The sequence below is a fragment of the Sceloporus undulatus genome, chromosome 2, assembly GCF_019175285.1.
Source record: "Sceloporus undulatus isolate JIND9_A2432 ecotype Alabama chromosome 2, SceUnd_v1.1, whole genome shotgun sequence".
Taxonomy (NCBI): Eukaryota; Metazoa; Chordata; class Lepidosauria; order Squamata; family Phrynosomatidae; genus Sceloporus; species Sceloporus undulatus.
Window position 1 is genome coordinate 97,754,451 of NC_056523.1, and position 22,527 is coordinate 97,776,977.

Below are 22,527 nucleotides of genomic sequence, written 5' to 3' on the forward strand. Positions count from 1 at the left end.
CTCACCCCCCTCTGCCTCACCTTCTCCTTCTTTATCAATATGGGTTATTATCTCTCAAAATACTCAGCAGCCTTGAGCAGAATCAGCTATTTTCGCTCCCTGGAAGTCCCTCCCATTTGGGGGGGGGGGGAATTGCAAAATTGCTGAAAGTAATTGAGTCTCTCTGCATATTAATGAGCTTGAGGAAAGGGCAGCAGGGGTTGTTTTAAAAGAGGAGGAAAGCCTCCCTGCTCAAGCAAAGAGCAGCTGAAACAGACAGAGTTCAAGAGCAGCAGCAGCAGCAGCAGCAGCAGCAGCAGCAGCAATAATCCGGAGAGCAGATCAGAGGCAGTCACTTTAAAATTCATAGCCTGGCTGGCAACACCAAGCCTCACTCTGACCACTGCATCTGATTTTAGAAAAACAAAAACAAAACAAGGGCAGGAAGAGAAAGCATCTCATCCAAGGGAGAGTTGAGTGAACATACCTTTAGGGTCTCTGAGATCTTCTCATCATGAAGCTCTTGACAGTAGTTTTCCTCTTACTCTTCATTGTAATCTGTTTTACCAGCGTAGAAGGTAAGTTACAGGTTATTTGCTGGCTGACACCCATTTCACTCTTTTCTCTTTCTCTCATTTCATCTTTACTGCTTACAAGTAGTTGATCGAAATCTTGCTTGAAAGAGAGTGATGCATCTAAGCATTTTTTAAAAAAAGATAGATACAGTTATAAAAAGAAAAGGGGAAAAGGTGCCAACTTCTAACGCCTTTCTCTCTTTGCATTTTAATTTCTGAATTTAAGGGAACAGCATGGGATATACAGTAGTTCCTTCCATTTAACCTGAACCCTTTTGGGATGCTAAATGAAAAGCACAAGGGAGATTTATACAATGAAAAGTGCAGGGGGGGGGGGCAAAGTGCCAACTTCTAATTCCTTTCTCCCTTTGCATTTTCATCTCTGAGTTTAAGGGAACACTGTGGGATGTAGTTCCCTACATTTAACCTGAACCCTTTTTGGGATGCTGAATTCAAACATATAAATTCAGAGTGCCAAAAGTGAGTTGGATTTGAAGTGTGCCATGACAACCAGATTCAGCAACCCTTCAAATTTTGGTTCCGTAGTTTCTGAGTTTAGTCCAATGTTATTTGGAGTTCAATTTTGATAAGGCTTGGTAGGTTTTTGTTTGTTACCCTTTGCAGAAGAAAAAATGCTAAAGAACTTTTTAACATTCCTTTTAAAATATAACCAAAAGAAGTGAAATGCATGTTTAATCGGTCATATTAAATATGCCTTTAATATGGTTTTATTTTTCTTAATTTACACTTGTCATTAAGTTTGATCCCAGCAGGTGCAGTTTTAATAGGGGTTTTTTGCCACATGGCTTCAAGCACAAGGGTTGCAATTCTGGGCATAATTAATTGGATTTTGGTCCTATTAAATTTAGTGGGTCTTACTTTTGAGTAGATATGCATGAAAAGGATGCTTATGCCACTGACTTAAATTGAATTTAAGGTGTATGTAAGATTGCAGCCGTAAGATCTCATTCAGTGAAAAATACCTGAAATAGATTACTTACAAGTGCAGCAAAGCTAAGATAAAAATTGTTATTGTCTTTTTAGATTTCATCTACAGATACATCAACTTTTTCAACAGATGTTAAAATAACTCATGAATCTATTAAAGAAAATTGGGATGGGAACTACCTTAAGAGTTTGTGCCATGCAATGCTTTCCATATATAAATGTGTAAATACTTTTTTTCTTGTAGGATCAAAATGTAAATGCTTACGAAAGGGACCCAAGATAAGATTCTCTGATATACAAAAACTTGAAGAGAGGCCAAAATATCCATATTGCAAGGAAAGAATGATCATGTAAGTCCTGCTTTTTTATATGGCTATTGTATTTGGATTTAGGCTTTTTTTCCTCTGAAAATTTAAAAATAAAAATAAAAATGCCTCCTACAATTTGCTAACACATTCTGTAACTATTCTTAAAGCGTGCCATCTATGTCTGATAAGAATAATAATGCAATGCAATGCATGCCTATTCAGAAATATGTCAGTGGATCTTACTCTCACATAAATGGACTGCGCTCTGAATCGGCTTAATATGTAAATAGTAAGAAAGTTAATTCCTACAAATATAAGGAACATTAGATTGCATATAAAGCTGTTGATTGATATCAATATCTCTCCATCAGTCACAGTTCTATAAACTGATCTTATTTTCACAGCAGCAAAGTAACCCAAATAACCTGTTATAGAAGACTACAGCATGGTGCAATACTTTAATCCTATTTCATTCAATGGTATTAAAACAATTTAATTATGGGAGGAATGTTATTAAGCCAACTTGTGTGTTGCAAACCTGAGCACAGCTCCTTAGAAATAAATCCCATTAAGATCAGTGGGACTTTCTTCCACATAATAAATAAATACACATTCCACATAAATATTGGGCTGTATCTGAGGAATTTCTCTTGGTTGAGCTGAGTAACTGGTTTTAATAAATCAAAGTTACTTACTCTCAACATCAGCATTACCTCTGCCTCTCCAGGGACATGTTTTAACATGTACTACTTTGAATGAGATCATTCTAACTCGCTGTAAGGCATGTCAAATTAAAAAAAAAGATTAAAACTTTTCCCCCCCTCATTGCCATGTCATTTGTCAGAAATGTGCCAAGCAAAGGGTATTAAATGAAAACAATTAGGATTCCTCCTCCAGAGGATTCTGGCTTCGGAACTAGTTACATAACAAGTGTAATCAACTTGTTCTCTGCTTAGAAAGAAGGAGAATGTTGTGGTTCACTATCACAGCCAAGTTTTGTTTCTGCTAGCTGATCCTAGAAACACAGCCACCTTGCTTAGGCAATAAAAGGGCTCTCAGCAATAGCAATGCTGTCTTGAAGGAGGCTGTTCCCTCCTAAATGCTAAATAAAATGGAGAATGGGAGCAAAGGAGGAACTGCCATTCCAGCGTCCCTCATCTTGTTTATTGCTACACTGGACCATGTTGGCCCTTGAATGATTCAATTGAAAGACTCTATGAAATTGCTGACTGAGTGAATGCTGTCCTAAATAACCAGTGTTGTGCCTTGGGCATCTATTACAACCACATAATTCAGGACACACCTTTTGGTTCAGAACAAAGCAACAGTACTGGGGAAAAAACCTATCCCAGCTATAGGTTTCACATTCCTTTTGGTTACACACAACAAACAGAGGTATGCATCGAATAGAGGCTAGGCTCTAGCTTAACAGTAGAATCATAGAATCATAGAGTTGGAAGAGACCAGAAGGGCCATCCAGTCCAACCCCCTGTCATGCAGGAAATTTCAATCAAAGCATCCCCGACAGATGGCCATCCAGCCTCTGCTTAAGGACCTCCAAAGAATGAGACTCCACTACACTCTGAGGGAGTGTGTTCCACTCACTGTTGAACAGCCCTTACTGTCATGAAGTTCCTCCTAATGTTGAGGTGGAATTTCTTTTCCTGCAGCTTGCATCCATTGTTCCAGGTCCTGTTCTCACTATGAGGAATTATTTGGTGAACCATTTGTCACCAAATAATTCAGGATTTCAGGCAGGATTCTCTCATTGCTATGTCTGGACATCCTGAGGATTAAACCCTTGGACCATCTACACACAAAGCATATATGCTGTATCACTGAGCTAACACTCCTCTTACTCCTTTTAATAGTGGGTGCATGCTTGGTAGTAAATGGTAATGAAGGAAATTAACAGGTTGCATTTTTCACCCTACTGGATTTGTCAATGGCTGCCTCCACAGTGCAGATCATTAACTTCTCTCTGTGCCAAAAACCACATGTTCCTATTGAGTTTTGTTTCTACACTGTTAACAGCAATTGAAATGATTTGTTTTCCATGAATATGAGAAACTTATTAGGTACTAGGCCATCGCTATTTGATCCGTTTTTGTTTTGTTTTGTTTGTTTGTTTTTTTGCTTTTCTTCAGTGCCAAAAGCAAACACTATTATGAGGACTTTTTAAAAAAAGATACAAACACTTCAAGGTATTTGTTTAATTCACAGTGGTTCTCATACTAAATGGAAGTAGAATAAGATGATTACAGTGGTCACTATTGTAATACAGAACTTTATAGGCAAAACAGAGTCTTCTAGTTCACAGTAACTTTTTTGAAGTCTCCAAGCAAATCTAACCAAGATAACCTGTTGTTGTTGTTGTTTTCCTATAAGAAGTCCAAAGGTGTTTTTTTTTTCAAGCTAGCTGAATCTATCAAGTAAATTATCAATAGCTCATCAGACTTTTCTGAGGGCATAAAATTGTATCAGAGGTAGATCTGTGGTTCTTTTGAAACATTTAAAATAATTATGCAACCATTGTGGTTGACATCGGAAGCAGAAGACCAAAGTGGGTTTGGGGGCATCTTAACCATTTCCTGCCCTAATATATATTTTTTCACTTACAATTGCCCCATTCCCCACTGTCATAATTCTTTATCTTCCTGGGTAAAATATACAGACAGATTCTAATTTCAGGGTTGCTGTGGGGATTTACTCCAGGCATCTACTAACAGGAAGTCTCCTGTCCCAGTTCCTGGGCAGACCATTGGACCCTTTTTTGGACCCTGTCACATTGCTCACCAGAGCCCGAAGCATGACAGAGTCCTTGCAGCAAGGAACAGCAGACCTCCATATCACATTGCCACTGTCTCTGAGTCCACAGAAAATAAAAGCTCCATCATTTTGGTGGTGTTGGGTTTGAATGCAATTTTAGCAGAAGAAAACCTTACATTAAGCATTTATAAGATCCATGATTTCCAAGATACTAATGTCAAAGTATATATTTGTAGATAAATTTTATAATCAGTGCCCCTACCAAAAACCTAAAATATTATTTGAGTCAGAATACAGAGCTGCAGATGAGGCAATTCCTTGAAGTCTCTTGGTACAGATAACTGAATACATCTGATACACAGTTCATAAAGAATATACTAGTTGAGGAAAGGCTTGACATAAGCTTCACAAGATCTGCTTTGTTTTTGGACTTTTTATGAAAATCTAAGGTACTGCCAATGTGCAAAAAAGAGAATTCTAAATCCAGGAATTTGTTTTGAGTATCAAAACTGAACAAGGTTCACAGTAATTTCACATTAAAAACCACTTCTAGTTATTTGTGTATGTGTCTTCATATCACGTATCAACTTATGATGACCCCATAAATTTCACAGGGTTTTCTTTGTTAAGGAATACTCTGAAGTAGCCTTGCCAAGTCCTTCCTTTAAAATGTAGCCCATAGCATATAGCATTTATTGGTGGTCTCCCATCCAAGTAATAACGAGGGCTGACCCCACTTAGCTTCCAAGATGAGATGGAATCTGGTGCCTTTAAGTTATTTAAGCCCCACTCCTAGTCACCTCAAGGTTTTCTTCATTTTACTACTACTTCATTTATTTAGTAAGTATTAGCCACTTGACATCATTCAAATGTGGAGGCAGAGGGGATCATTTTCTTGCAGATATTGTTAAGTAAGTGGAAGTTTTGAAAAATCCTATACTACGTACTAATTGGAATGACCTATCTGATTCTATCCGTATAGTTAGGAAGAAGGGGATTTTCCCCATATCCTAGTTATTTGGAAATACTTGGCTTGCTTTCCTACATTGTTCTTCACTTCAAATGAAGTGAAACCCTTAACATACCTATTTCCTCCCAGCAGGCTGGAAAAGGGGATTAGCAGACAAACTTCATTCCATTCAATTTCATTCATTAATTCAACCAATTTGAGGGCTGGCTCTGCACCTTGTTCTGCTCCAGTTTAAATTAGAAAAGTTCCAAAATAGTCTGGAAATTGGTAGACATGCAATTTGCCACAGTGCAAAGTTCACATAAGCTTTGCCTTGTGGAATACCAGTTCAGAGCAAGATATATGCACACTGGTTACAAAATGCATCCAATGAAAAGGAGCCTTCCTTCAGCAGTGCAGTCCAATTGTGAATCTTTTCTGCAGTGTGCATTTAACAAATACCCAACTATATCTCTACATGCTGAAGATCAGTAATGGGTAGTGAGGGAGGCACATTTTGAATACTGAGCTATTGTGCTTGTGTGGCAAATTTTTAAACAAAATCCAGAAGAGATTATGAATTTCTAGTGCATCAGGGCTAGCTGTCTGCAAGCAATACCAGATTACTGAGAATCTCAGAGAGAAATTGTGATGGGGAGAGTTTCCAAACTTTCCCAGGATCATTTTGTTCCAATTAATGTTACCTTCTCTAGGTTCTCCAATCACTCTATTGCTTATAATTTTATAGTAAACCTTGTTGTTATCTGCCTTCTAGCTGATCACCTTATGGTGACCCTACTGCAGGGTTTTATTGGCAACGTTTATTCAGAGCAGGTTTGCCATTTGCTTTCCTCTGAGACAGAGAGAATATGACTTGTCCAAGATCACCCAGTGGATTTCCATGGCCAAGCAGAGATTTGAGTCTTACTCTCCCAGAGTCCCAGTCCAACACTGAAACCACTTCAACTGAAAATTGAATTCAAATTGAGTCAGTTTTAAAAAGTAAGAAATCACATTCTCTGCATAAAAATGGCCCCTGAATCTATCTACAGTAATATAACATTAAGGACCATGAGACATAAAAATACAATAATGCAACATGCAATCAAGCACTTCAATGGGCGTCATAAAACCAACAGTCACCTGACCTAGAAATAGCAAAAATGAAAGGCATCATGATAGCAGCAGCAGTGTTCAATAAACAAGAGAATCAGTGGTGACGAAATGTCTTCTAAACAACCACCACAACATATCTGCATATAGAGGAAATCAATTCAGTAAGATAGGCTTATGGACTTATTTGGGAAGAAAACACAACACAATCATACAGACTTAGTGTAGATCAAACTAAGCCCCCTAAAACCCAACATTTTGTTTCACCTTTATCAAATTTATCAAATTTAAATTTATCAAATGTCCCTGCGATCTGGTATTCAGAGCACATACTACCTGTGAGAATGGTATTTCATATAATTAAGTATTCTTATATATTAAGTATTCTGCGGCCACTATCAAATCACACACTCTGTTTATCATTTTTTTAAAAAATGATGTTGCCCATATAAGTAATTGACGTGGCATTCAAAGTAGCAGTGCAGTAGAGTTGGCAAGGTGAACATTCATGGACAATGAGGAGTGCAGGCTAGATAGAAGAAAACTGAATTTCAGAATTTTTTGACCTAATGTGCCATGCCCAGAACCCTGAGAAAATATAATCAACATGCTAAGTTCTCTTCAGCAGTCAATAAGAAGAATTGAGTAAATGAAGGTAATCCTTCACTGGCATTGTTGATATGGACTGCTTTAGACCTCAGTGTGAGAACTGGAGCTAGAAAAGTGATTGCTTCACCATTTGGGAAATAGAGGGGGACAATAGCAACTGGCAGCTTTCAGGACAGTAGAGAGGGGAATCCATGAATTCTTTCTGGTTTTTAGTCTCAATTTTAAAGGACCTTCCAAAGGTGCTAAATCCTAGTCTCCCAAAACCATTTCAGCAACTTGGACAACTCCATTATAGTTTGGATTAAAAGGAGCTGCCAGTGGGTTGGGAGGAGATGGTCATGCAGAGTTTTCTGGCTGCTTTGTACTGTACCACCTCCCAGCACTCACTCCATGGCCAAGAAAGGAGACCATCCTTCCTTTCTTGTTCCCTACTTCTCTCCTTCTCTCACAAAAATATGAGCCAAACCTTCTATGTGAATATCAGGAAATGGGTGTTCCAACCTTCCTCCACAATCATCAGTGTGCCAGTGACCTCCTTTCCTGACAGGTCCTTACACATTGCCAAGCCCCCATAAGGTACAGAGGTAGCAATTTCCCAGTCTACTTGCATACACAGTTATGTCTCCGTTACAGTAGTAACCCATAAACTGACAAAGAGTTCAGGAACGTGCATCAGCATAACAAAAGCACTGTAAAGCTTTCCTGCCCAAGTACTAGCTGCCAAGGACCTAAGTCTGGGCCTCAAAGTTTGCCTGCCTGATGGGAAAACCAAATAGTGTTATGCTCTCACAAACAAGATGCCAACAGAAGCTGGATCTTGAAAGGCCGTCAAGAAAACAATCACAAGCTTTTCCAGGATGGGTATGGGAGAGACGTGTGCTCCAGACTTTTAGAAGCTCAGCCAGATTTGGCAGTCGAAGGAAAAGGCAGAAGCCATGAGGTACAAATGTAAATGAAATGCTCATTAGGGAAACTTTTCATTCACGCTTGATAAAAATCATCAAGAAAACACACACAATTAAACCCCCTTTAGTGTGAGGCACACATCTCTCCTTTCTCAGCCTTCTGAAGAATTTCATTTCCCACTCCCCATTTTCCAGTCACTGTCAAGTAATCCTAAAAGGTGGTTATCCTTTAGTGGCTAGTACTTTCCTTTTCCTTCCTTCCTTCCTTCCTTCCTTCCTCTTTCTTTCTTTCTTTCTTTTATGGTGCAACCTAGGAATGTATACTCAGAATTATGACCCACTGTGTTCAGGTAACTATATAGAAGACTGCAGTCTTAAGGTACAGCTTGCACAGTGGGCTGCACTTGGATGTAGATACATACACAATTACTTTGTGAATGCTCTTATAAGATTGCATTTAAATTTGATTTGAAAAAATGAAGCTTGAACTATAGTGTGAAGAGCTCCTAAGTTATTCTTATCATCATCATCACTAAACTACTATGTGAATTCATGTATGTGATAACTTTCCTGAATGATCTGTCTCCACCCTTTGACTTCAAAGATATAATAATTTACCAAATCTTTTTGTGAAGAAATCACAACTCTTGAAGTCTTTGATAATGACATGTTTTTCATTTTGATTGGAGTTTTTGTTTGAAAAAGAATTGCGTTTGGTAACATAAGGGCCTGAACAGACAGGCCAAAATAAAGCTGCTTCGGGTCATTTTGGAGGTATGCTGTTTAAATGACACACGTATCTTAAGAAGTCAGAAGCTGTGCTGCAGTCCTTAGGCCTGGAGCGTGGCTTTGACGTGACTTCCAGCCTCTTAGGACACATGCATCATTTAAACAGCATACCTCCAAAGTGACCCGAAGCAGCTTTATTTTGGCCTGACTGTACAAACCCATAAGTTAGATTTATCATGTGATGGTAAAAAAAAACCTACCTTAAAAGCAGTTTAAATCAGTAGAACCACAGAGAAGGGGGGTTCGTATAAAACTGCCTCAGAATGCACCTATTTAGAAACATGTGTGCTGTCAAGAAGAGGCTGTTGTTCATGGATAACATGAATTGCTTTGCCATTAAGATGCTCTGCATTCCATCTCAGGTAAGGAATTTTAAGGAGTACATCTGGAATGTAGTATATGGTGTAGAAAACCTGTTACTAATACATTCTGAAAATGGTTCTCTAGGATAATTATTTGTCTGCAGAATGCAAGGCTGTGTGAGGCTGCTGGACCACAGAAAGGAAGAAAGCTAGGGCTTGAGGAAAATCCAGTGTGAAAATTAGCAACTCGAGCAGACAGGATTGCTGGAAGTAGAACAAGTCCTTACAAGACAAACCATTGGCTCCTGGCACAGGTTCCGTCAAGGCTCATGGTTTCCCATCTTGGCAAGGGCCAAGTATGACGTAGAATCCCTCATTACTTTAACAGGTCAAAGGAAGCTAAAGAGATGCCAATGGCCAGAGTGACTCCGGAGCCTGAGAGGATATGACAGGTCCAAGAACCATTGGCCTGTAGTGCTAATAAGCTCCATAAATGGAGCTCCAGAGTACAGATGCAAAGCTTCCCATTTCTAGCCCCAGCAATTCCTGAGCATTTCCACATGATTTCCTGAATCCATCAAGGGTGAGCTGAATACAAAAAATAGAATAATGGTGAGATCCTATAGCACAGATTTGAGAGTTTATCACACAAGCCCTGTTCTCACCACAATCATTCTAGTAAAGGAAACCAGATACATAGCAGTTTGGAAGCATTCCCTCTCACATTGTCCTTGCAGTAGTGCAACTGGGGCCTCACACTCTCTTCCACCACCCCCAGCCATACTTCCCTACTCTATGCCCTACTCAATGTGCCTTTCAGAGTTTTATAATATTATTTTTGGTTTCTTTTACAAAAAGAAATACAGTTTCAGAGGTGTGTTAATATGATTTTTAAAAAAGTAAAAATAAAACAATATAAATTTGTTTAAAAGGGGATAGTGAGGAGGAAGGAGAACAGGGAAAGAGAAGGAGACATTGACACCAAGTGACTGCCCAATCCCAAAACAACTGTGCAAAGAACTTATCACACTTGAGGTCTAATGGGACAGCAGCACATTTGGGGCTTATTGGCAAGTTTTCCCATCAGTGACAAGATGTGCTGTAACCACACTTAGAAGGCAAGGCAAGGCAGTGATAATACAGTCATGGCACTGTTACCTCCCAAAGGTGGGGGGAGTTGGGATCACCACCACCATTGACGACATGATATTGCCAAACATATCATTTTTGAACTTTAATGGCCATTTAAAAGCCATGTGTGATAAAATCCATAGTTACAAATGCTTAACTATATATTGTGTAATTAATCCAAGTAGATCAACCCCTCAGAGCTATCTTAACAGCCACATCCACACTGAGTGATGGAAGTCTGTTCTGCTGGTGACCACAGTGTAGCAGAATGACATTTCCAGCCCCTCCTGCCGCTGATCTGTGGTGGGATCAGGGGTTGTGATGGGATCCTGGTTCGGATGGTTGCACCAGTGTCCGCTCTCAGGAAGGAGTTGGAAATGTCATCCTGCTGCCAGCAGAACAGACCTCCATCACTCAGTATGGCTACTGACTGTTAAAGCAGGTCTGTGGGGGAATTTCAATTGTGTCAGTAGCTCCACAATTGCATACAAGAGCACTGAGCAGTTACGAATGCACAAATACAGATTACACATTCATAACTGTCCCACAGGATGCCAGCTACAGGGGGGAGGTATTGAATCTCCTAATGCCTAGAGCTGTACTTGTGGTGATACACAGTTGATGAGGAACTATTTGACACATGGGAAAGTTGTGTTTTTAGAATAGACCTCCCAGAACCTCCAGCCAGCAGGGTCAGTAACTCTGCCAATGAAGGAGGATTGTAGCTAGACTTCCCTTTCTCCTGCCCACCTTCCCACCTATGCTCCCACCTATAGCTTTTTGATGTTGTCTGAGCTAATAACACTGTTAACTCCCAAAGGTGGGGGGAGTTGGGATCACCACCACCATTGACAACATCTCCTTGGTATTTGGGAGAAATTGTTAGCTCAAAAAGAGGCCTGTGAGAGGTGGGTAACTTAAAGGAATTTTTAAACCTATGTATACTTGGACTAACCTGCAGAGAGACTCTGGTGTTGGTGAATAAAATGTTTTATTTAGAAATGTACAAAGGCACACACAAACACATAAAACCAATACAATTTCAAGAACCATACAACCATGAAAGGTTGGATAGTGAGAAATCAAGAGTTAAAGGGGTGATAATTACCAGTCCTGAAGAGGGGGTTCCATGAAAGATGAAGAGTGGCTCAAATGGGGTCACGACATCGCTATATCGTTCCTTTAACATCCCAAAGTGTCGTGGAATCGTCATAACAGATAGACGATTCCAAAAGATTATCACATGAGGTTGTTAGTGTTCTTAAAATGTTGATATAGCAGAATTCAGCAATAAATTATTACAAAACGATTTCAAAACAGTTACATTCACACACTGGAAACAGTAATATTTCAGCAATGATTTAAAAACACTAACAGCCTCATGTGAAAATCTTTTGGAATCGTCTATCTGTTATGACGATTCCACTACTTTTTGGGATGTTAAAGGAACGATATAGCAATGCCATGTGAAAATCTTCTATGTAAAGAGCAGAGCTCTGTTCTGTGTGACAGAGCCTCAGTCCATAGCTGCAAAGTGGCCATGTGGGGAGCTGATATTTAGATCCTGTTTTGCACCTCAAGGAATAGTTTTTGCTGTCTTGATGTTTAAAAAAAGATCTGATGGTCTTCTCATCATCAGATGGGCAATAGAATTTCAAAATTACTGATGGTTTTAAATTTGGACAAAACATTGATTGGATTTGGGAGAACCCCAAATGGTTGGATAAGAAAGGGTGAATAGGGACACAGCCGGGGGTGAGAATGAAATATGGGTTTTAGCTACTTTGCAACAGGATTCACTCCATCCCTATTGCAAGAGGATATGCAGAAAGCCTGGGAGAGGTTAGAGTACTCAGCAAACTCATTTAATCTTTATTTAGTGCTGTCTAGCCCTCCACATGTCTTCAGGCCAGCATACTTTACCCATGTGAAACTTCCTAGTGTTCCAAAGGTCATTGTGACCTCTTAAAAACATACCTGTTTCTAAATATCAAATATGAAAGTATGAAACCCTAAATTAAGCAAGAGGGGTGCTAACAACACAAACAATCTATTTAGCAGTGCAGGGTCTCCAAACGTGATTACAGCTGCTCAACCATTACACCGTTCATGAACATTTAATGGTATTGCACACAGCTCAGAGCACTGGTTTCTGAGTTGTCTAAACCACAAAGGGCAGGTAAGCTATCCAAAGTCATTCTTACCCAACATCTCCAAAGACCACGCTATTAGCTATTACGCTATAAAAAAGTTTGTTAAAATTAGAACAGCTAGTCTGTACTGACCATTTCTCTTTCATTTCAGAGTCACAATGAAATCAAGATTCCGAGGTGGACATCAGTACTGCTTGCATCCCAAACTCCCAAGTACAAAAAGATTACTGAAGTGGTACACAATATGGAAAGAGAAAGAGAGGTGTGTATTAATCAGATCCAGCACAGGATAACCTAAAGTTTAATGTATGCATTTAGGCAGTGATGATGTATCTTGAATGCTCGACCTGAAATTACAGTGACAAGTGTGCTGTTGCTCCTGGCTTTCATACTGTGAGTTCAAGCCAACTTAAAAGGAGCAATGTTTCACAACCAATTCAGAAACCAGATTTTAAAAAAGAAAAGAAAGAGAGATCTAACATTTTAAGTGACTGTGTAGATTTCTGTTGAAGAAATCCAGTAGATTTCTGCCAAATAGGTTCTATTTAAAACTATGGATGTATTTTGTAATCTATAGATAAAAGAAAAATCAATTTCAGTTCAAGGATGTGAATACCAAACAACCAGATTCAAGAGTCAGTGTAAAACAAGTTAGAAAACATGGGATAAGACAAAATGAATTGCTGAATTGAAACTATTTTTGCCAATTTTTCCAAATTCTTTTCTTCCTGTCTTTATGCCCTTCTCAGTGAGTGGATAACTTCAGGTCCCTCCTTTGACCTGCATTGTGAGTGTGCAGTTGGCATTTGCCTGTTCCTGTGAAAAATCCAGCTAGGGTGTCCAAGGTCCAAACTAAGGCCCCATTCCCACTGGGCTATAAAGTGACGAATCTTGCTGAGAGTCAGACTCGGAGCGTGTTCCTGAGTTGGCATTTGCAGTTGGGATTTGCCTGTTCCTGTGAAAAATCCAGCTAGGGTGCCCAAGATCCAAACTAAGGCCCCATTCCCACTGGGCTATAAAGTGACGAATCTTGCTGAGAGTCAGACTCGGAGCGTGTTCCTGAGTTGTATTTCAATCACGTCCATCGTTCCCATTACAAAAGGGAGCAAATGGACTCGGTTTTTCTTGACCCATGTTCTCGTTCCCATTAATATTTCTCTGTTGTATTTTGACACGGACTTTTTTGTTCCCCGTTCCCATTGCCTGTCTGAAACTGGTTTTTCCTTTTTTTTTTAAGCTGTCAATCAAGCGCTTAGGAGATTAGACATCACAGTGACGTCAGTTGCTTCGATGCTTTTTGACGCGGGCTATTTTTGTTCCCCATTCCCATTTCAGACCTGTTTTTTTCTGAGTTTTTTGTTTGTTTGTTTTGTTTTGTTTTTTGTGGTCAGTGGATCACTGAAGCTCCTAAGTTGAAGCGCTGAGGGGCTTAGGTGCTCAGCAAAAACAGAAAAAGGAAAAAGAAGAAATAATAGTTATAAAAAGGGTGTGCAGTGGGTCTCCTCACACATCAATCTATGTGGTGCAGGCGGGGGGCGGGGTGTTGGCAGGGGGGTGTCATGCACTTACCGCGTTTGGAAGCCAATGGAGCAATTTTCAATGTTCGGACACCCGACAGAGCACCTAGGCGATCAAAAGCTTAACTTTTTTTAAAAAAAACATAAATTTGTCTACACACGCCATCGCCTTGCCCTGCTTCCCGCTCCACTGGGGGAAAGGCTATGCAAACGGGGGGAAATGGCGCCGGGAATGCAGGAAAGAGAACAAAGCGGGTGACACCTCCAGGACAGCCCCTTGAACATTGCTTCTCCCCTCCTAAAATACCGATTTGGACACCCTGTCATTCCGATTAGTTTGCCCTGGATCCGATGCAGCAGCTGCAAAAAGAACTGCTGGAAAATTACAGTTAGGATAACCCGGATTATCCATCACTGATGCGAGTTTTCACTGGAGAAATCAATGAAAGTAGGATCGAACGTGAATTCAAATGGAAACGTTTTACTTAAACAGTTCATATGGGAACGATGTCTCTATAATCTGATTCTTGATTAGTTTTATAGCCCAGTGGGAATGGAGCCTAAGTAATGTTTTCAAGCTCTGCTTTCAACATGAAATTTACTGGATAATCCTGGGACATATTGTCTCTGCCTAATCCACCTCATAGGCTGGGGGCGGGCAGGGGTATGCATATGATGATTTGAGAGAGCCAGCGTGGTGTAGTGGTTTGAACATTGGACTATGATCTGGATATCAGAATTTGAATCCCCACTTGGCCATGGAAACCCACTGGGTGACATTGGGCAAGCCACACACTCTCAGCCAGCAAGGGAAAACCTCTCTGAAAAAATTTGCATAGAAATCCCTGTAATAGGTTCACCCTAGGGTTGCCATAAGTCAGTAATTACTTAAAGGCACACCACAACAATGTTATTTTGAGCTCCTTGCGTGACAGAAGGGAGGAATACAAAAATGAATAAAGTAAATTTAAGGACCCATACCAAGGCCAATGAAAGTGGTATGCTGATTTCTGTGACCTTGGGAGGTAGTAAACCAAAATTCTGGGACAGCAATTGAGCTTGTTCCTGAACTTACTCAGTGGTAAGTTCCATAAAGTTCTATAGGATTTACTTCTGGTGAGCCTTATGTTTTTCCCCACCCTTCCTCATGTCCTTATGACATTTCCCTACCCCTGCCTATTTGCAAATGTACTTGTGGCAGTTCGTTGGGAGTTGGAGAAAAAATGGTTTGTACTGTACTGCTAAATGTCAGCTATTATGTAACTTTATTTTTCTTTGTTTACTTTTGAAAGGTGACAATTTATAACAAATGACATAACATAGTCAATAACTTCAGCTTAAATAATGTGAAGAGTTATGCCTTAGCGTAACAAGAAAACCCTAGGCTCTTTGAATAGGCCTGTCTAAACAAAAGTCGTAACACCATGCACCATACCACCAGCTGTGATGTTTGGTGATAATAGCTGGGGCCTCCAGCTTAACAATTTATGTTATTTCTCTGGCTTGTTAGATCTATAATATCAGCTTGGTCTGTGACAAATCATTGTGGCTAACTAAAAAACAAAACTGACACATACAACGGAAGTTCCATTAGCTGATCTGAAGCTGCTCAGAGTTTATTACCTATGTCTGCAGAACCCTACACAACCAGCCCCCTGGTTTATCCCAGCATCTGAAGGCTCATTTTCACTTTCTCATTTAACTTCACAGGAATGCTTAAACATGCCACCATCCTCTGTTATTAAATGCTAGGTGAAAACAATGGAATCCAGTGGCCAGAAATCTGTATCAGTTTATACTTAATTAAGTACTTAACTAAGTAACCTCTCCTGACCCCACCCCTCCAAATCTCATGGAAACATCATTTGACCATGCTCTGATCATTGGCAGGATGGACTTCCTTCTCCCTATGGAGCTGATGCCCAATAAATTAGGGTGAGGGGTGAGTTATGATTGTGAAAATAGTGTCAAAATCATAACTCAGTAGTGGTCATGAATATGAATGAATTAATTATAATTGTTTCACATTCATGATCACTGCTTAGTCATGTTTTGACATATTGCTATGCCACAGTTGCCCACCTAAGCTATAGATATAGCCATTGATTGGAATAGAAAAGTACTACACTTGTGTCTTTATCCCCACCCCCCCCCCCCCCCCCCCCCAAAAAAAGAATAGGAAAGGACATCTAGCCTTCCTAAGAACCAATCTCTCTTACTCCTAAGACATTGGGAAGGCAGCAGTAGTCCTTGGGCTAATTTCAATAACCTTGGCAAAAAGATCGGTGTTGACCTTTGACAAGAGCAGTTGCTCCTTGCTCTGCATGGGGATGAAAAGGACGTGGGGTGGAAAGAGTGTATGAAGAGATTGCGGAGGTTAAAGAGGGTGATAATTACCAGTCCTGAAGAGAGGTCCATGGAAAATGCAGAGTGGCTCAGACCATATCTGAGGGTTATACAGGAGGAGCCCTTGTCTGTGAACAATGTGGAAGATATTTATACTCCATTTCATACCCTCAAGGAGCATTTTGTATTATAATGGGTATAACAAAGGCCTTAATGGCTTTCCTAGAGGACTGACAAAAGGGTCTGAAATGGCTAATAGCTTTAGCTCAAGAGTGACAATACAGTGATTGCATTTGATACAATCCCTTAATGATAGGATAGGAAGGCTGTAGATGAACATCGTCATAAGGTTGAGTAAAGGACATGATCACTGACTGCTTCCATTGTAAGCCAAAAGGCAAAGATATGGCTGTTTATGAGTGGTGTGTTAGTTGGAAGGCTCCAGCAGATATGATTTGTCCTCCTATGATTCTCTCTGTTTTGGCCAAAGCCTAGCGACACTATGGTTTGGATCTGTCCCAAATGTCCTGGAATCCTGTGTGCAAGAGCTGCTTTGTGAGTCAGTCTTGGTAAATAATTTAGGGTGGTTAGGATGCCTAGTCTGCAATGATTTTCCTGCGGAACTTCCAATGAAGAGCAGCTAAAGATGTGCTGCTTTGTATATTCAACTGAGAGAACCCATTTCAGAGGCTGCCCTTATGGTGTGTCATGCCCAATAAAGACCTATGACACCATTCTACTAGTGTAGCTGCCACTCATTTGTAATAGCACAAGTGCAATATTTTGAGATGAACTTTCTGAAGAGATTGAAGATGAATCATTAGGGACTCCTGCTTGCAGGTACATGCCATCTCACTCCTCCATTTGCATTATCATGCAGCCATTCCAGAGAAATGCTGTACTGTAATATCAAGTGCTGTGCCCTTGGTTGAGGGCTTGTGTATTGGTGCACAAACCCGAAGTAATGTTAATATTCAGTCCTCTTCCCCAAAAATCTTCTCCTTCATGACTTAGAGATCACAGAAGAGGCTTGTGGTATAAGAACAAAATAAATGCTCCATTCCCACACTTAATAGCCAGAATATTGATCATAAGAGCACCCTGGCTTCTCAGGAAAGCTTAGATGAATAGAGGCTTATGTAAATAGCCCTTTGCCTTTAGCAACAGGGTTCATTGAACTTCAGCACACCTGCCCTGGGGTGGAACAGCAGAAGCAGATGAACTTTGAAGAACAAAGAGCTGGCTTGCAGGCAACCCTTCCTGGTAATACTAGCTTAAGGGACTAACAAAGCAATGAACAGGCTATTCACAGAATCCAGGCTTGCTACCATAGAGGTCAGTGGGGATTTTGCCTGGAGAAGATGGACTGAGCCCATCAATTTGTTTTTAAATTAGGTATTAGAGCATTTTCAAGATAAATGCTATGGAAGAATTTCTCTCTTCTCAGAAATAATGCTGATCCTAATTGTTATGTTACTGGAGCTTGTTTAGAAAATTCAGTATATCAGATTTGATAACTAGCTCATATTTGAGACTACAGTTCCAAGCATATTTAGCTGGGAGTAACCTCCATGAGCACCAGAACCTGTATGTAAACTAGAGGCTTTTTCTAGTAACTTGTTAAAGATATTTTTCAAAGACATCTTTAGAGACATTTGATAGGAATCCTATTGTAATGCTGTTTTCTTGTTGTTCCTAAATTGCTGTTGTTGGTGTGTATTTTTTAAGCATGAAAAAGCCACTGAGAAATAAGGATTATAATGGTTTTTATAGTTAGTAATAATGACAAATCAGTTTTTAAAAACTACCCTGAGTAATAGCAACAATTTCCTTTTTGAAAAGTAACTCGCCATGATCTTCATTATATACATAATTCTGGGTAACCTTGTCTAGGGCTCCTCAGTAAACACAGTGGAACCATTTCAAGGCTTTTTCAAAGGGCAAAAATGTGGCTAGATTTGTATATTCTGAATTTCTGTAAACTAGAAAGGTAAAGAAGGGCCCTCCCTCCAGTCCATCTGCCACAGTCCAGGCCTGAGAGGTAGAGAAGATCTACTGGACTTTTCCCCTTCCCCACTGCCATTCCCTTCTGCTTTTGTGTCTTGTCTCTTTAGATTGTAAGCCTGAGGACAGGGAAATGTCTAATTAACAATTTGTAAGCCGCTCTGATAGCCTTGGCTGAAGAGCGGGGTATAAGTAAATAATAATAATAATAATAATAATAATAATAAGAAGAAGAAGAAGAAGAAGAAGAAGAAAATCCATAGCTCTTGCATGTACTGAACCCAGCCCAAGCCCAGATCTTTATATGTTCTTAAAGAGCTATATAGATGATGGCTATATGGAACCTCTCTGTTGGCTGTATCAGTGAAGGATTCTGAAAGTTGAAGTTTGGAACCGTACATATTCTCCAACATTTCACAGAGAAAAATACCCAACATGTATGCAGAAAACGTCATAAGAATAGCAGGTTTAGACCCAGAAGAAAGAGGAGTAAAGATAAGAGGAAGGAATGTCAACAATCTTAAATATGTGGATGCCACCATATTACTAGTGGAAAACATCACAGGTCTGGACCTACTAAAGAAGGTCAAATATGAAAGTGCAAAACCAGGCTTAATGCTGAATATTAAAAAAAAAACCAAAAAGTAATGACCACTGAAGAAATACATAAATTCAACACAAACAATGAAGACATTGAAATAGTTAGAGTTCCCATAACAAGGATCAAACATTGATCAGAATGGTGAGTGCAGCCAAGAAATAAGAAGAACAAGAATAGGAATAGAAATAGGAATAGGAAGGGCAGCTATGAAAGAACTAGAGAAGATCCTAAAGACCTACAACCGAGCACAAATGTCAGACTCATCCAAGCCACAGTCCTCATCACCATGTACAGATGTGAGAGCTGGACAATGAAGAAACAAAATAGGAAAAGAATCCACTCATTTGAGATGTGGTGCTACAGAAGAGTGCCGAGAACACCTTGGATAGCCACAAAACAAAACAAAACAAAACAAAACAAAAAAACCCCCAAAGAAATGGGTCCTTGAACAGATCAAACAAGAAATCCCCCTCAAACCCAAGAAGATGAAACTAAGGCGAGATACAAAAAGGGCGGTCTGCTGGAGCCTCCTGTTCTGCCGGCAGGAAGCTACTGCGGATAAACTGTGCAGTTTTCCTGCCGGCACAAAAAGAACCCGCAAAAAGTGGGTTCTTTTCCTGACACACTTGTGACGCCCGAGTGTGCCAATGGCGCACTCGTGATGTCACAAGTGCGCTGCGACATGTGGACACTAAGCGCCCGTTGCATCAAAATGGCAGCGCCCATGTGTACAGGGCGCCACCATTTTGACGCCCTCATCACATGCTAGGGGTGAGGCACGTATGGGCGGTGCGCCCTTGGACAACCCCTAGCACATGATGAGGGCGTACTTTAGGCCCATCTGGAGAGGGCCATAGACTGTCGTATTTTGGCCACATCATGCGAAAGCATGACTCACTTGAAAAGACATTAATGTTTGGAAAGATGGAGGGTAATAGAACGAGGGGTAGACCACATGCCGGATGGATAGACTCAATCAGGCAGGCTATGAGCAAGAATCTACAGGAATTGAGCATAATAGTGGAGGAAAGGGGGGCTTGGAGATGTCTCATCCACAGGGTTGCCATAAGTCGGGACTGACTCAAGGGCAATTAAGAACAACAACAAACTGCCAAGCAGCATCAGAATGTGGTCAAAAGTTTGTGGCCAAGTAACAAGAAGTCCCGTGTTACTAATAAAGAAGAACACACAAGCTGAGCCTGCTGAGAAGAGCAAGATCCTGTGTCCTCCCCCTTCTACCACTTCTTCTCTGCTGAGTTATTTGAGGGTAAACTACTTTTGTAGTTTGAACTCAAGTCCCTTTTACATCACACAATTGTGATTCCACTTGAACTGCCACAGGAGCTTCTTGTGGAATCTTAGAATTTGTGGTTTGTAGTTTGGAGAGGCACTCAACCTCTCTGTTGATAATTCCAAATACCCCTCTCTGGGCTCATTCCCACTGGCAAGATGAATCGCTTCCTGATTTGCTTCTGTCCCATTTTGGAAAGCAAATCTAAAAGGCCTCCAGTTCCTATTATGAAGGGGATCTTTTCCTTACCTCAGTCTAAGTGTTCGACAGTGGATCACACTCTATCAGAGTGTGGTGGAATCTCCTTCCTTGGAGGTCTTTAAAGAGAGGCTGGATGGCGATCTGTTGGGGATGCTTTGATTGAGAGTTCCTACATGCAGGGGGTTGGACTGGATGGCCCTTGGGTTCTCTTCCAACTGTATGATTCTATGATTCTATGATTTAATTTGGCACAATTGTAGTTTCCACTGGCTGTGCGCTGCTTCAGAATCCCCTGTCAATCACCTGTGATGTAGGCAGCAGCCTGACTTGGTAATGGGGGGGGGGGGGCTGAGAGATTGTGACCTGAGGCTGAGAAAGTGTGACCTGAGCTGCCGTTTGCTGATGCTGGGAAAGTCGCCCCATGCAGGTGTGCATTGGGGGCTTGGAATGTCACCCCACACAGGACCGCAGCGGAGAACGGGGGAGATGGAGGCAGGAGCCAAGCTGAGGAGCCCATCACCTGCCCCCACCTGGCTGAGGAACCCTCCCGGCCCAGGCCCACCACTCCTCCGCCACCCCAGCCTCCCATTGCCACCCGCACTCCCACCAGCACCTGCACCTACAGCACCACCACCATGCCACCTCCTGGCCTTCCAGACCCTTTGCCCCTTGGAAGCTCACAGCCTCCACTCCCCTCCTCTCCTTTTGCCTCGTGCTCCTCCAGCCGGGTGTGAGGCAGAGGAAAAGCCACTAGTTTGCTGGCTCATTCTTCCTGGGGTCCCTCTAGGGCCAGATCCAAGCGTGGCAGTGGGGAGGGAGACCCTCTAGGGCCTCTTGAGGGTCCTGCAGCCCCCGCCACCTTGAGGCAAGCTGGCCAGGCTCCTCTGTGCCTCCCCCTCGCCTGGGACACTCGTCCATGGAGGCTCCAGGGCTGCATGAGAGGACCAGGAAGAGAGGAAGGCAAGGGACGGGTGCAGTGAGGATGAAGAGGAGGAGAGGGAGCCAAGGAGGGTGAGGGTCCTGAAGAGGAGGAAGAGAAGAAGGCAAGGCAAAGTGGTAGTGTCAGGAAAGATCAAGGTTTTGGCGTTTACCCCACTTTGCTGCCACTGTAATCGATCACATATGGATCGGCATCGATTACAAATGGAAACTAGGGTCATATAGCCCAAATGGTGCTGTGAATTATATGGTAGTGGGAACGGGCTCTCAATAATGCAGATCCCAAGATTCCATAGGTTGCTGCTATGGCAGTAAAAATTGAATAGCACTATAACTGTGTCATGTGAAAGGGCACTCAGTTTGCAGCAATTGAAGTAAGCCAAGAACAAAAAGGAAAAGGTGGAGGAAGAGGAGAAATAAATGGGACATTTTAAAAGGAGCTGAAGGGTGGGATAACGGAGGATTAATTAGGACTGTGTTTGCCAAATCAGGGCTTTTGGAGAGAATAAGAGTAGCTTCTCCAAGTTCTGATTTAAATCAGCATCAGACTGCTAAATCCATTCCTTTTGGTGGCCTTGAGGTTGCTGACCAGAGAAAAGAATCCAGAATCCAGTGTTCACTTACTAACCTTAGGAGGCTGTCAGATTGATCCTCTGTCTTAATTTTTCAGTCACCGTAGGGTTGTTTGCTTTGTTTGCATTTCAAATCAGCTTCTCTGAAAAGCTCATTCCATTTGTTTGCTTTTTAATATTTCCAGAGTTTATGAAGAATAAGCAAGCACAGCCCAAGAGACAAAACAGGATGATTTGGTGGACATGAGGAAGAGACAGGAAATGGAAGAGATGGCTTCTCACAAGATGTGACTCAAAATCTATATTGTTATAAAGCACTTTTTACCAAGGACCACTTTTTACACTTTATAGCTGTAAAAAAAAAAAAGTCAGCCAGATTTCATAAGTGTCTTTTACACACTAGATTTCATACATGCCTTCTTTGTAGTGACAAATTTCATGATTCATAATCTTCATTTAAAAGTTACCATTTATATATATATATATATATATATATATATATATATATATATATATATATATATAT

The 22,527-nt window shown here is 40.9% G+C and overlaps 1 protein-coding gene across 1 annotated transcript; it reads left to right on the forward strand.

Annotated features, from left to right (window-relative positions):
* Window positions 1–288: 288 nt before the first annotated feature.
* On the forward strand, window positions 289–22,495 carry CXCL14 (C-X-C motif chemokine ligand 14). Its single transcript, XM_042455189.1, has 4 exons — window positions 289–557; window positions 1,747–1,852; window positions 12,682–12,792; window positions 22,187–22,495. Exons 1-4 carry the CDS (start codon window positions 494–496, stop codon window positions 22,200–22,202), a joined length of 297 nt encoding a protein of 98 aa, XP_042311123.1. The 5' UTR covers window positions 289–493; the 3' UTR covers window positions 22,203–22,495.
* The last annotated feature ends 32 nt before the right edge of the window (window positions 22,496–22,527 follow it).

What these genes read in the sequence shown, in the direction of transcription:
- CXCL14 (XM_042455189.1), top strand. Translation starts at nt 494, where the DNA reads ATGAAGCTCTTGACAGTAGTTTTCCTCTTACTCTTCATTGTAATCTGT. An exon ending in CTGTTTTACCAGCGTAGAAG is followed by an intron (nt 558 to 1,746) that starts GTAAGTTACAGG and finishes TTTTTCTTGTAG; the next exon opens with GATCAAAATGTAAATGCTTA. An exon ending in TGCAAGGAAAGAATGATCAT is followed by an intron (nt 1,853 to 12,681) that starts GTAAGTCCTGCT and finishes CTTTCATTTCAG; the next exon opens with AGTCACAATGAAATCAAGAT.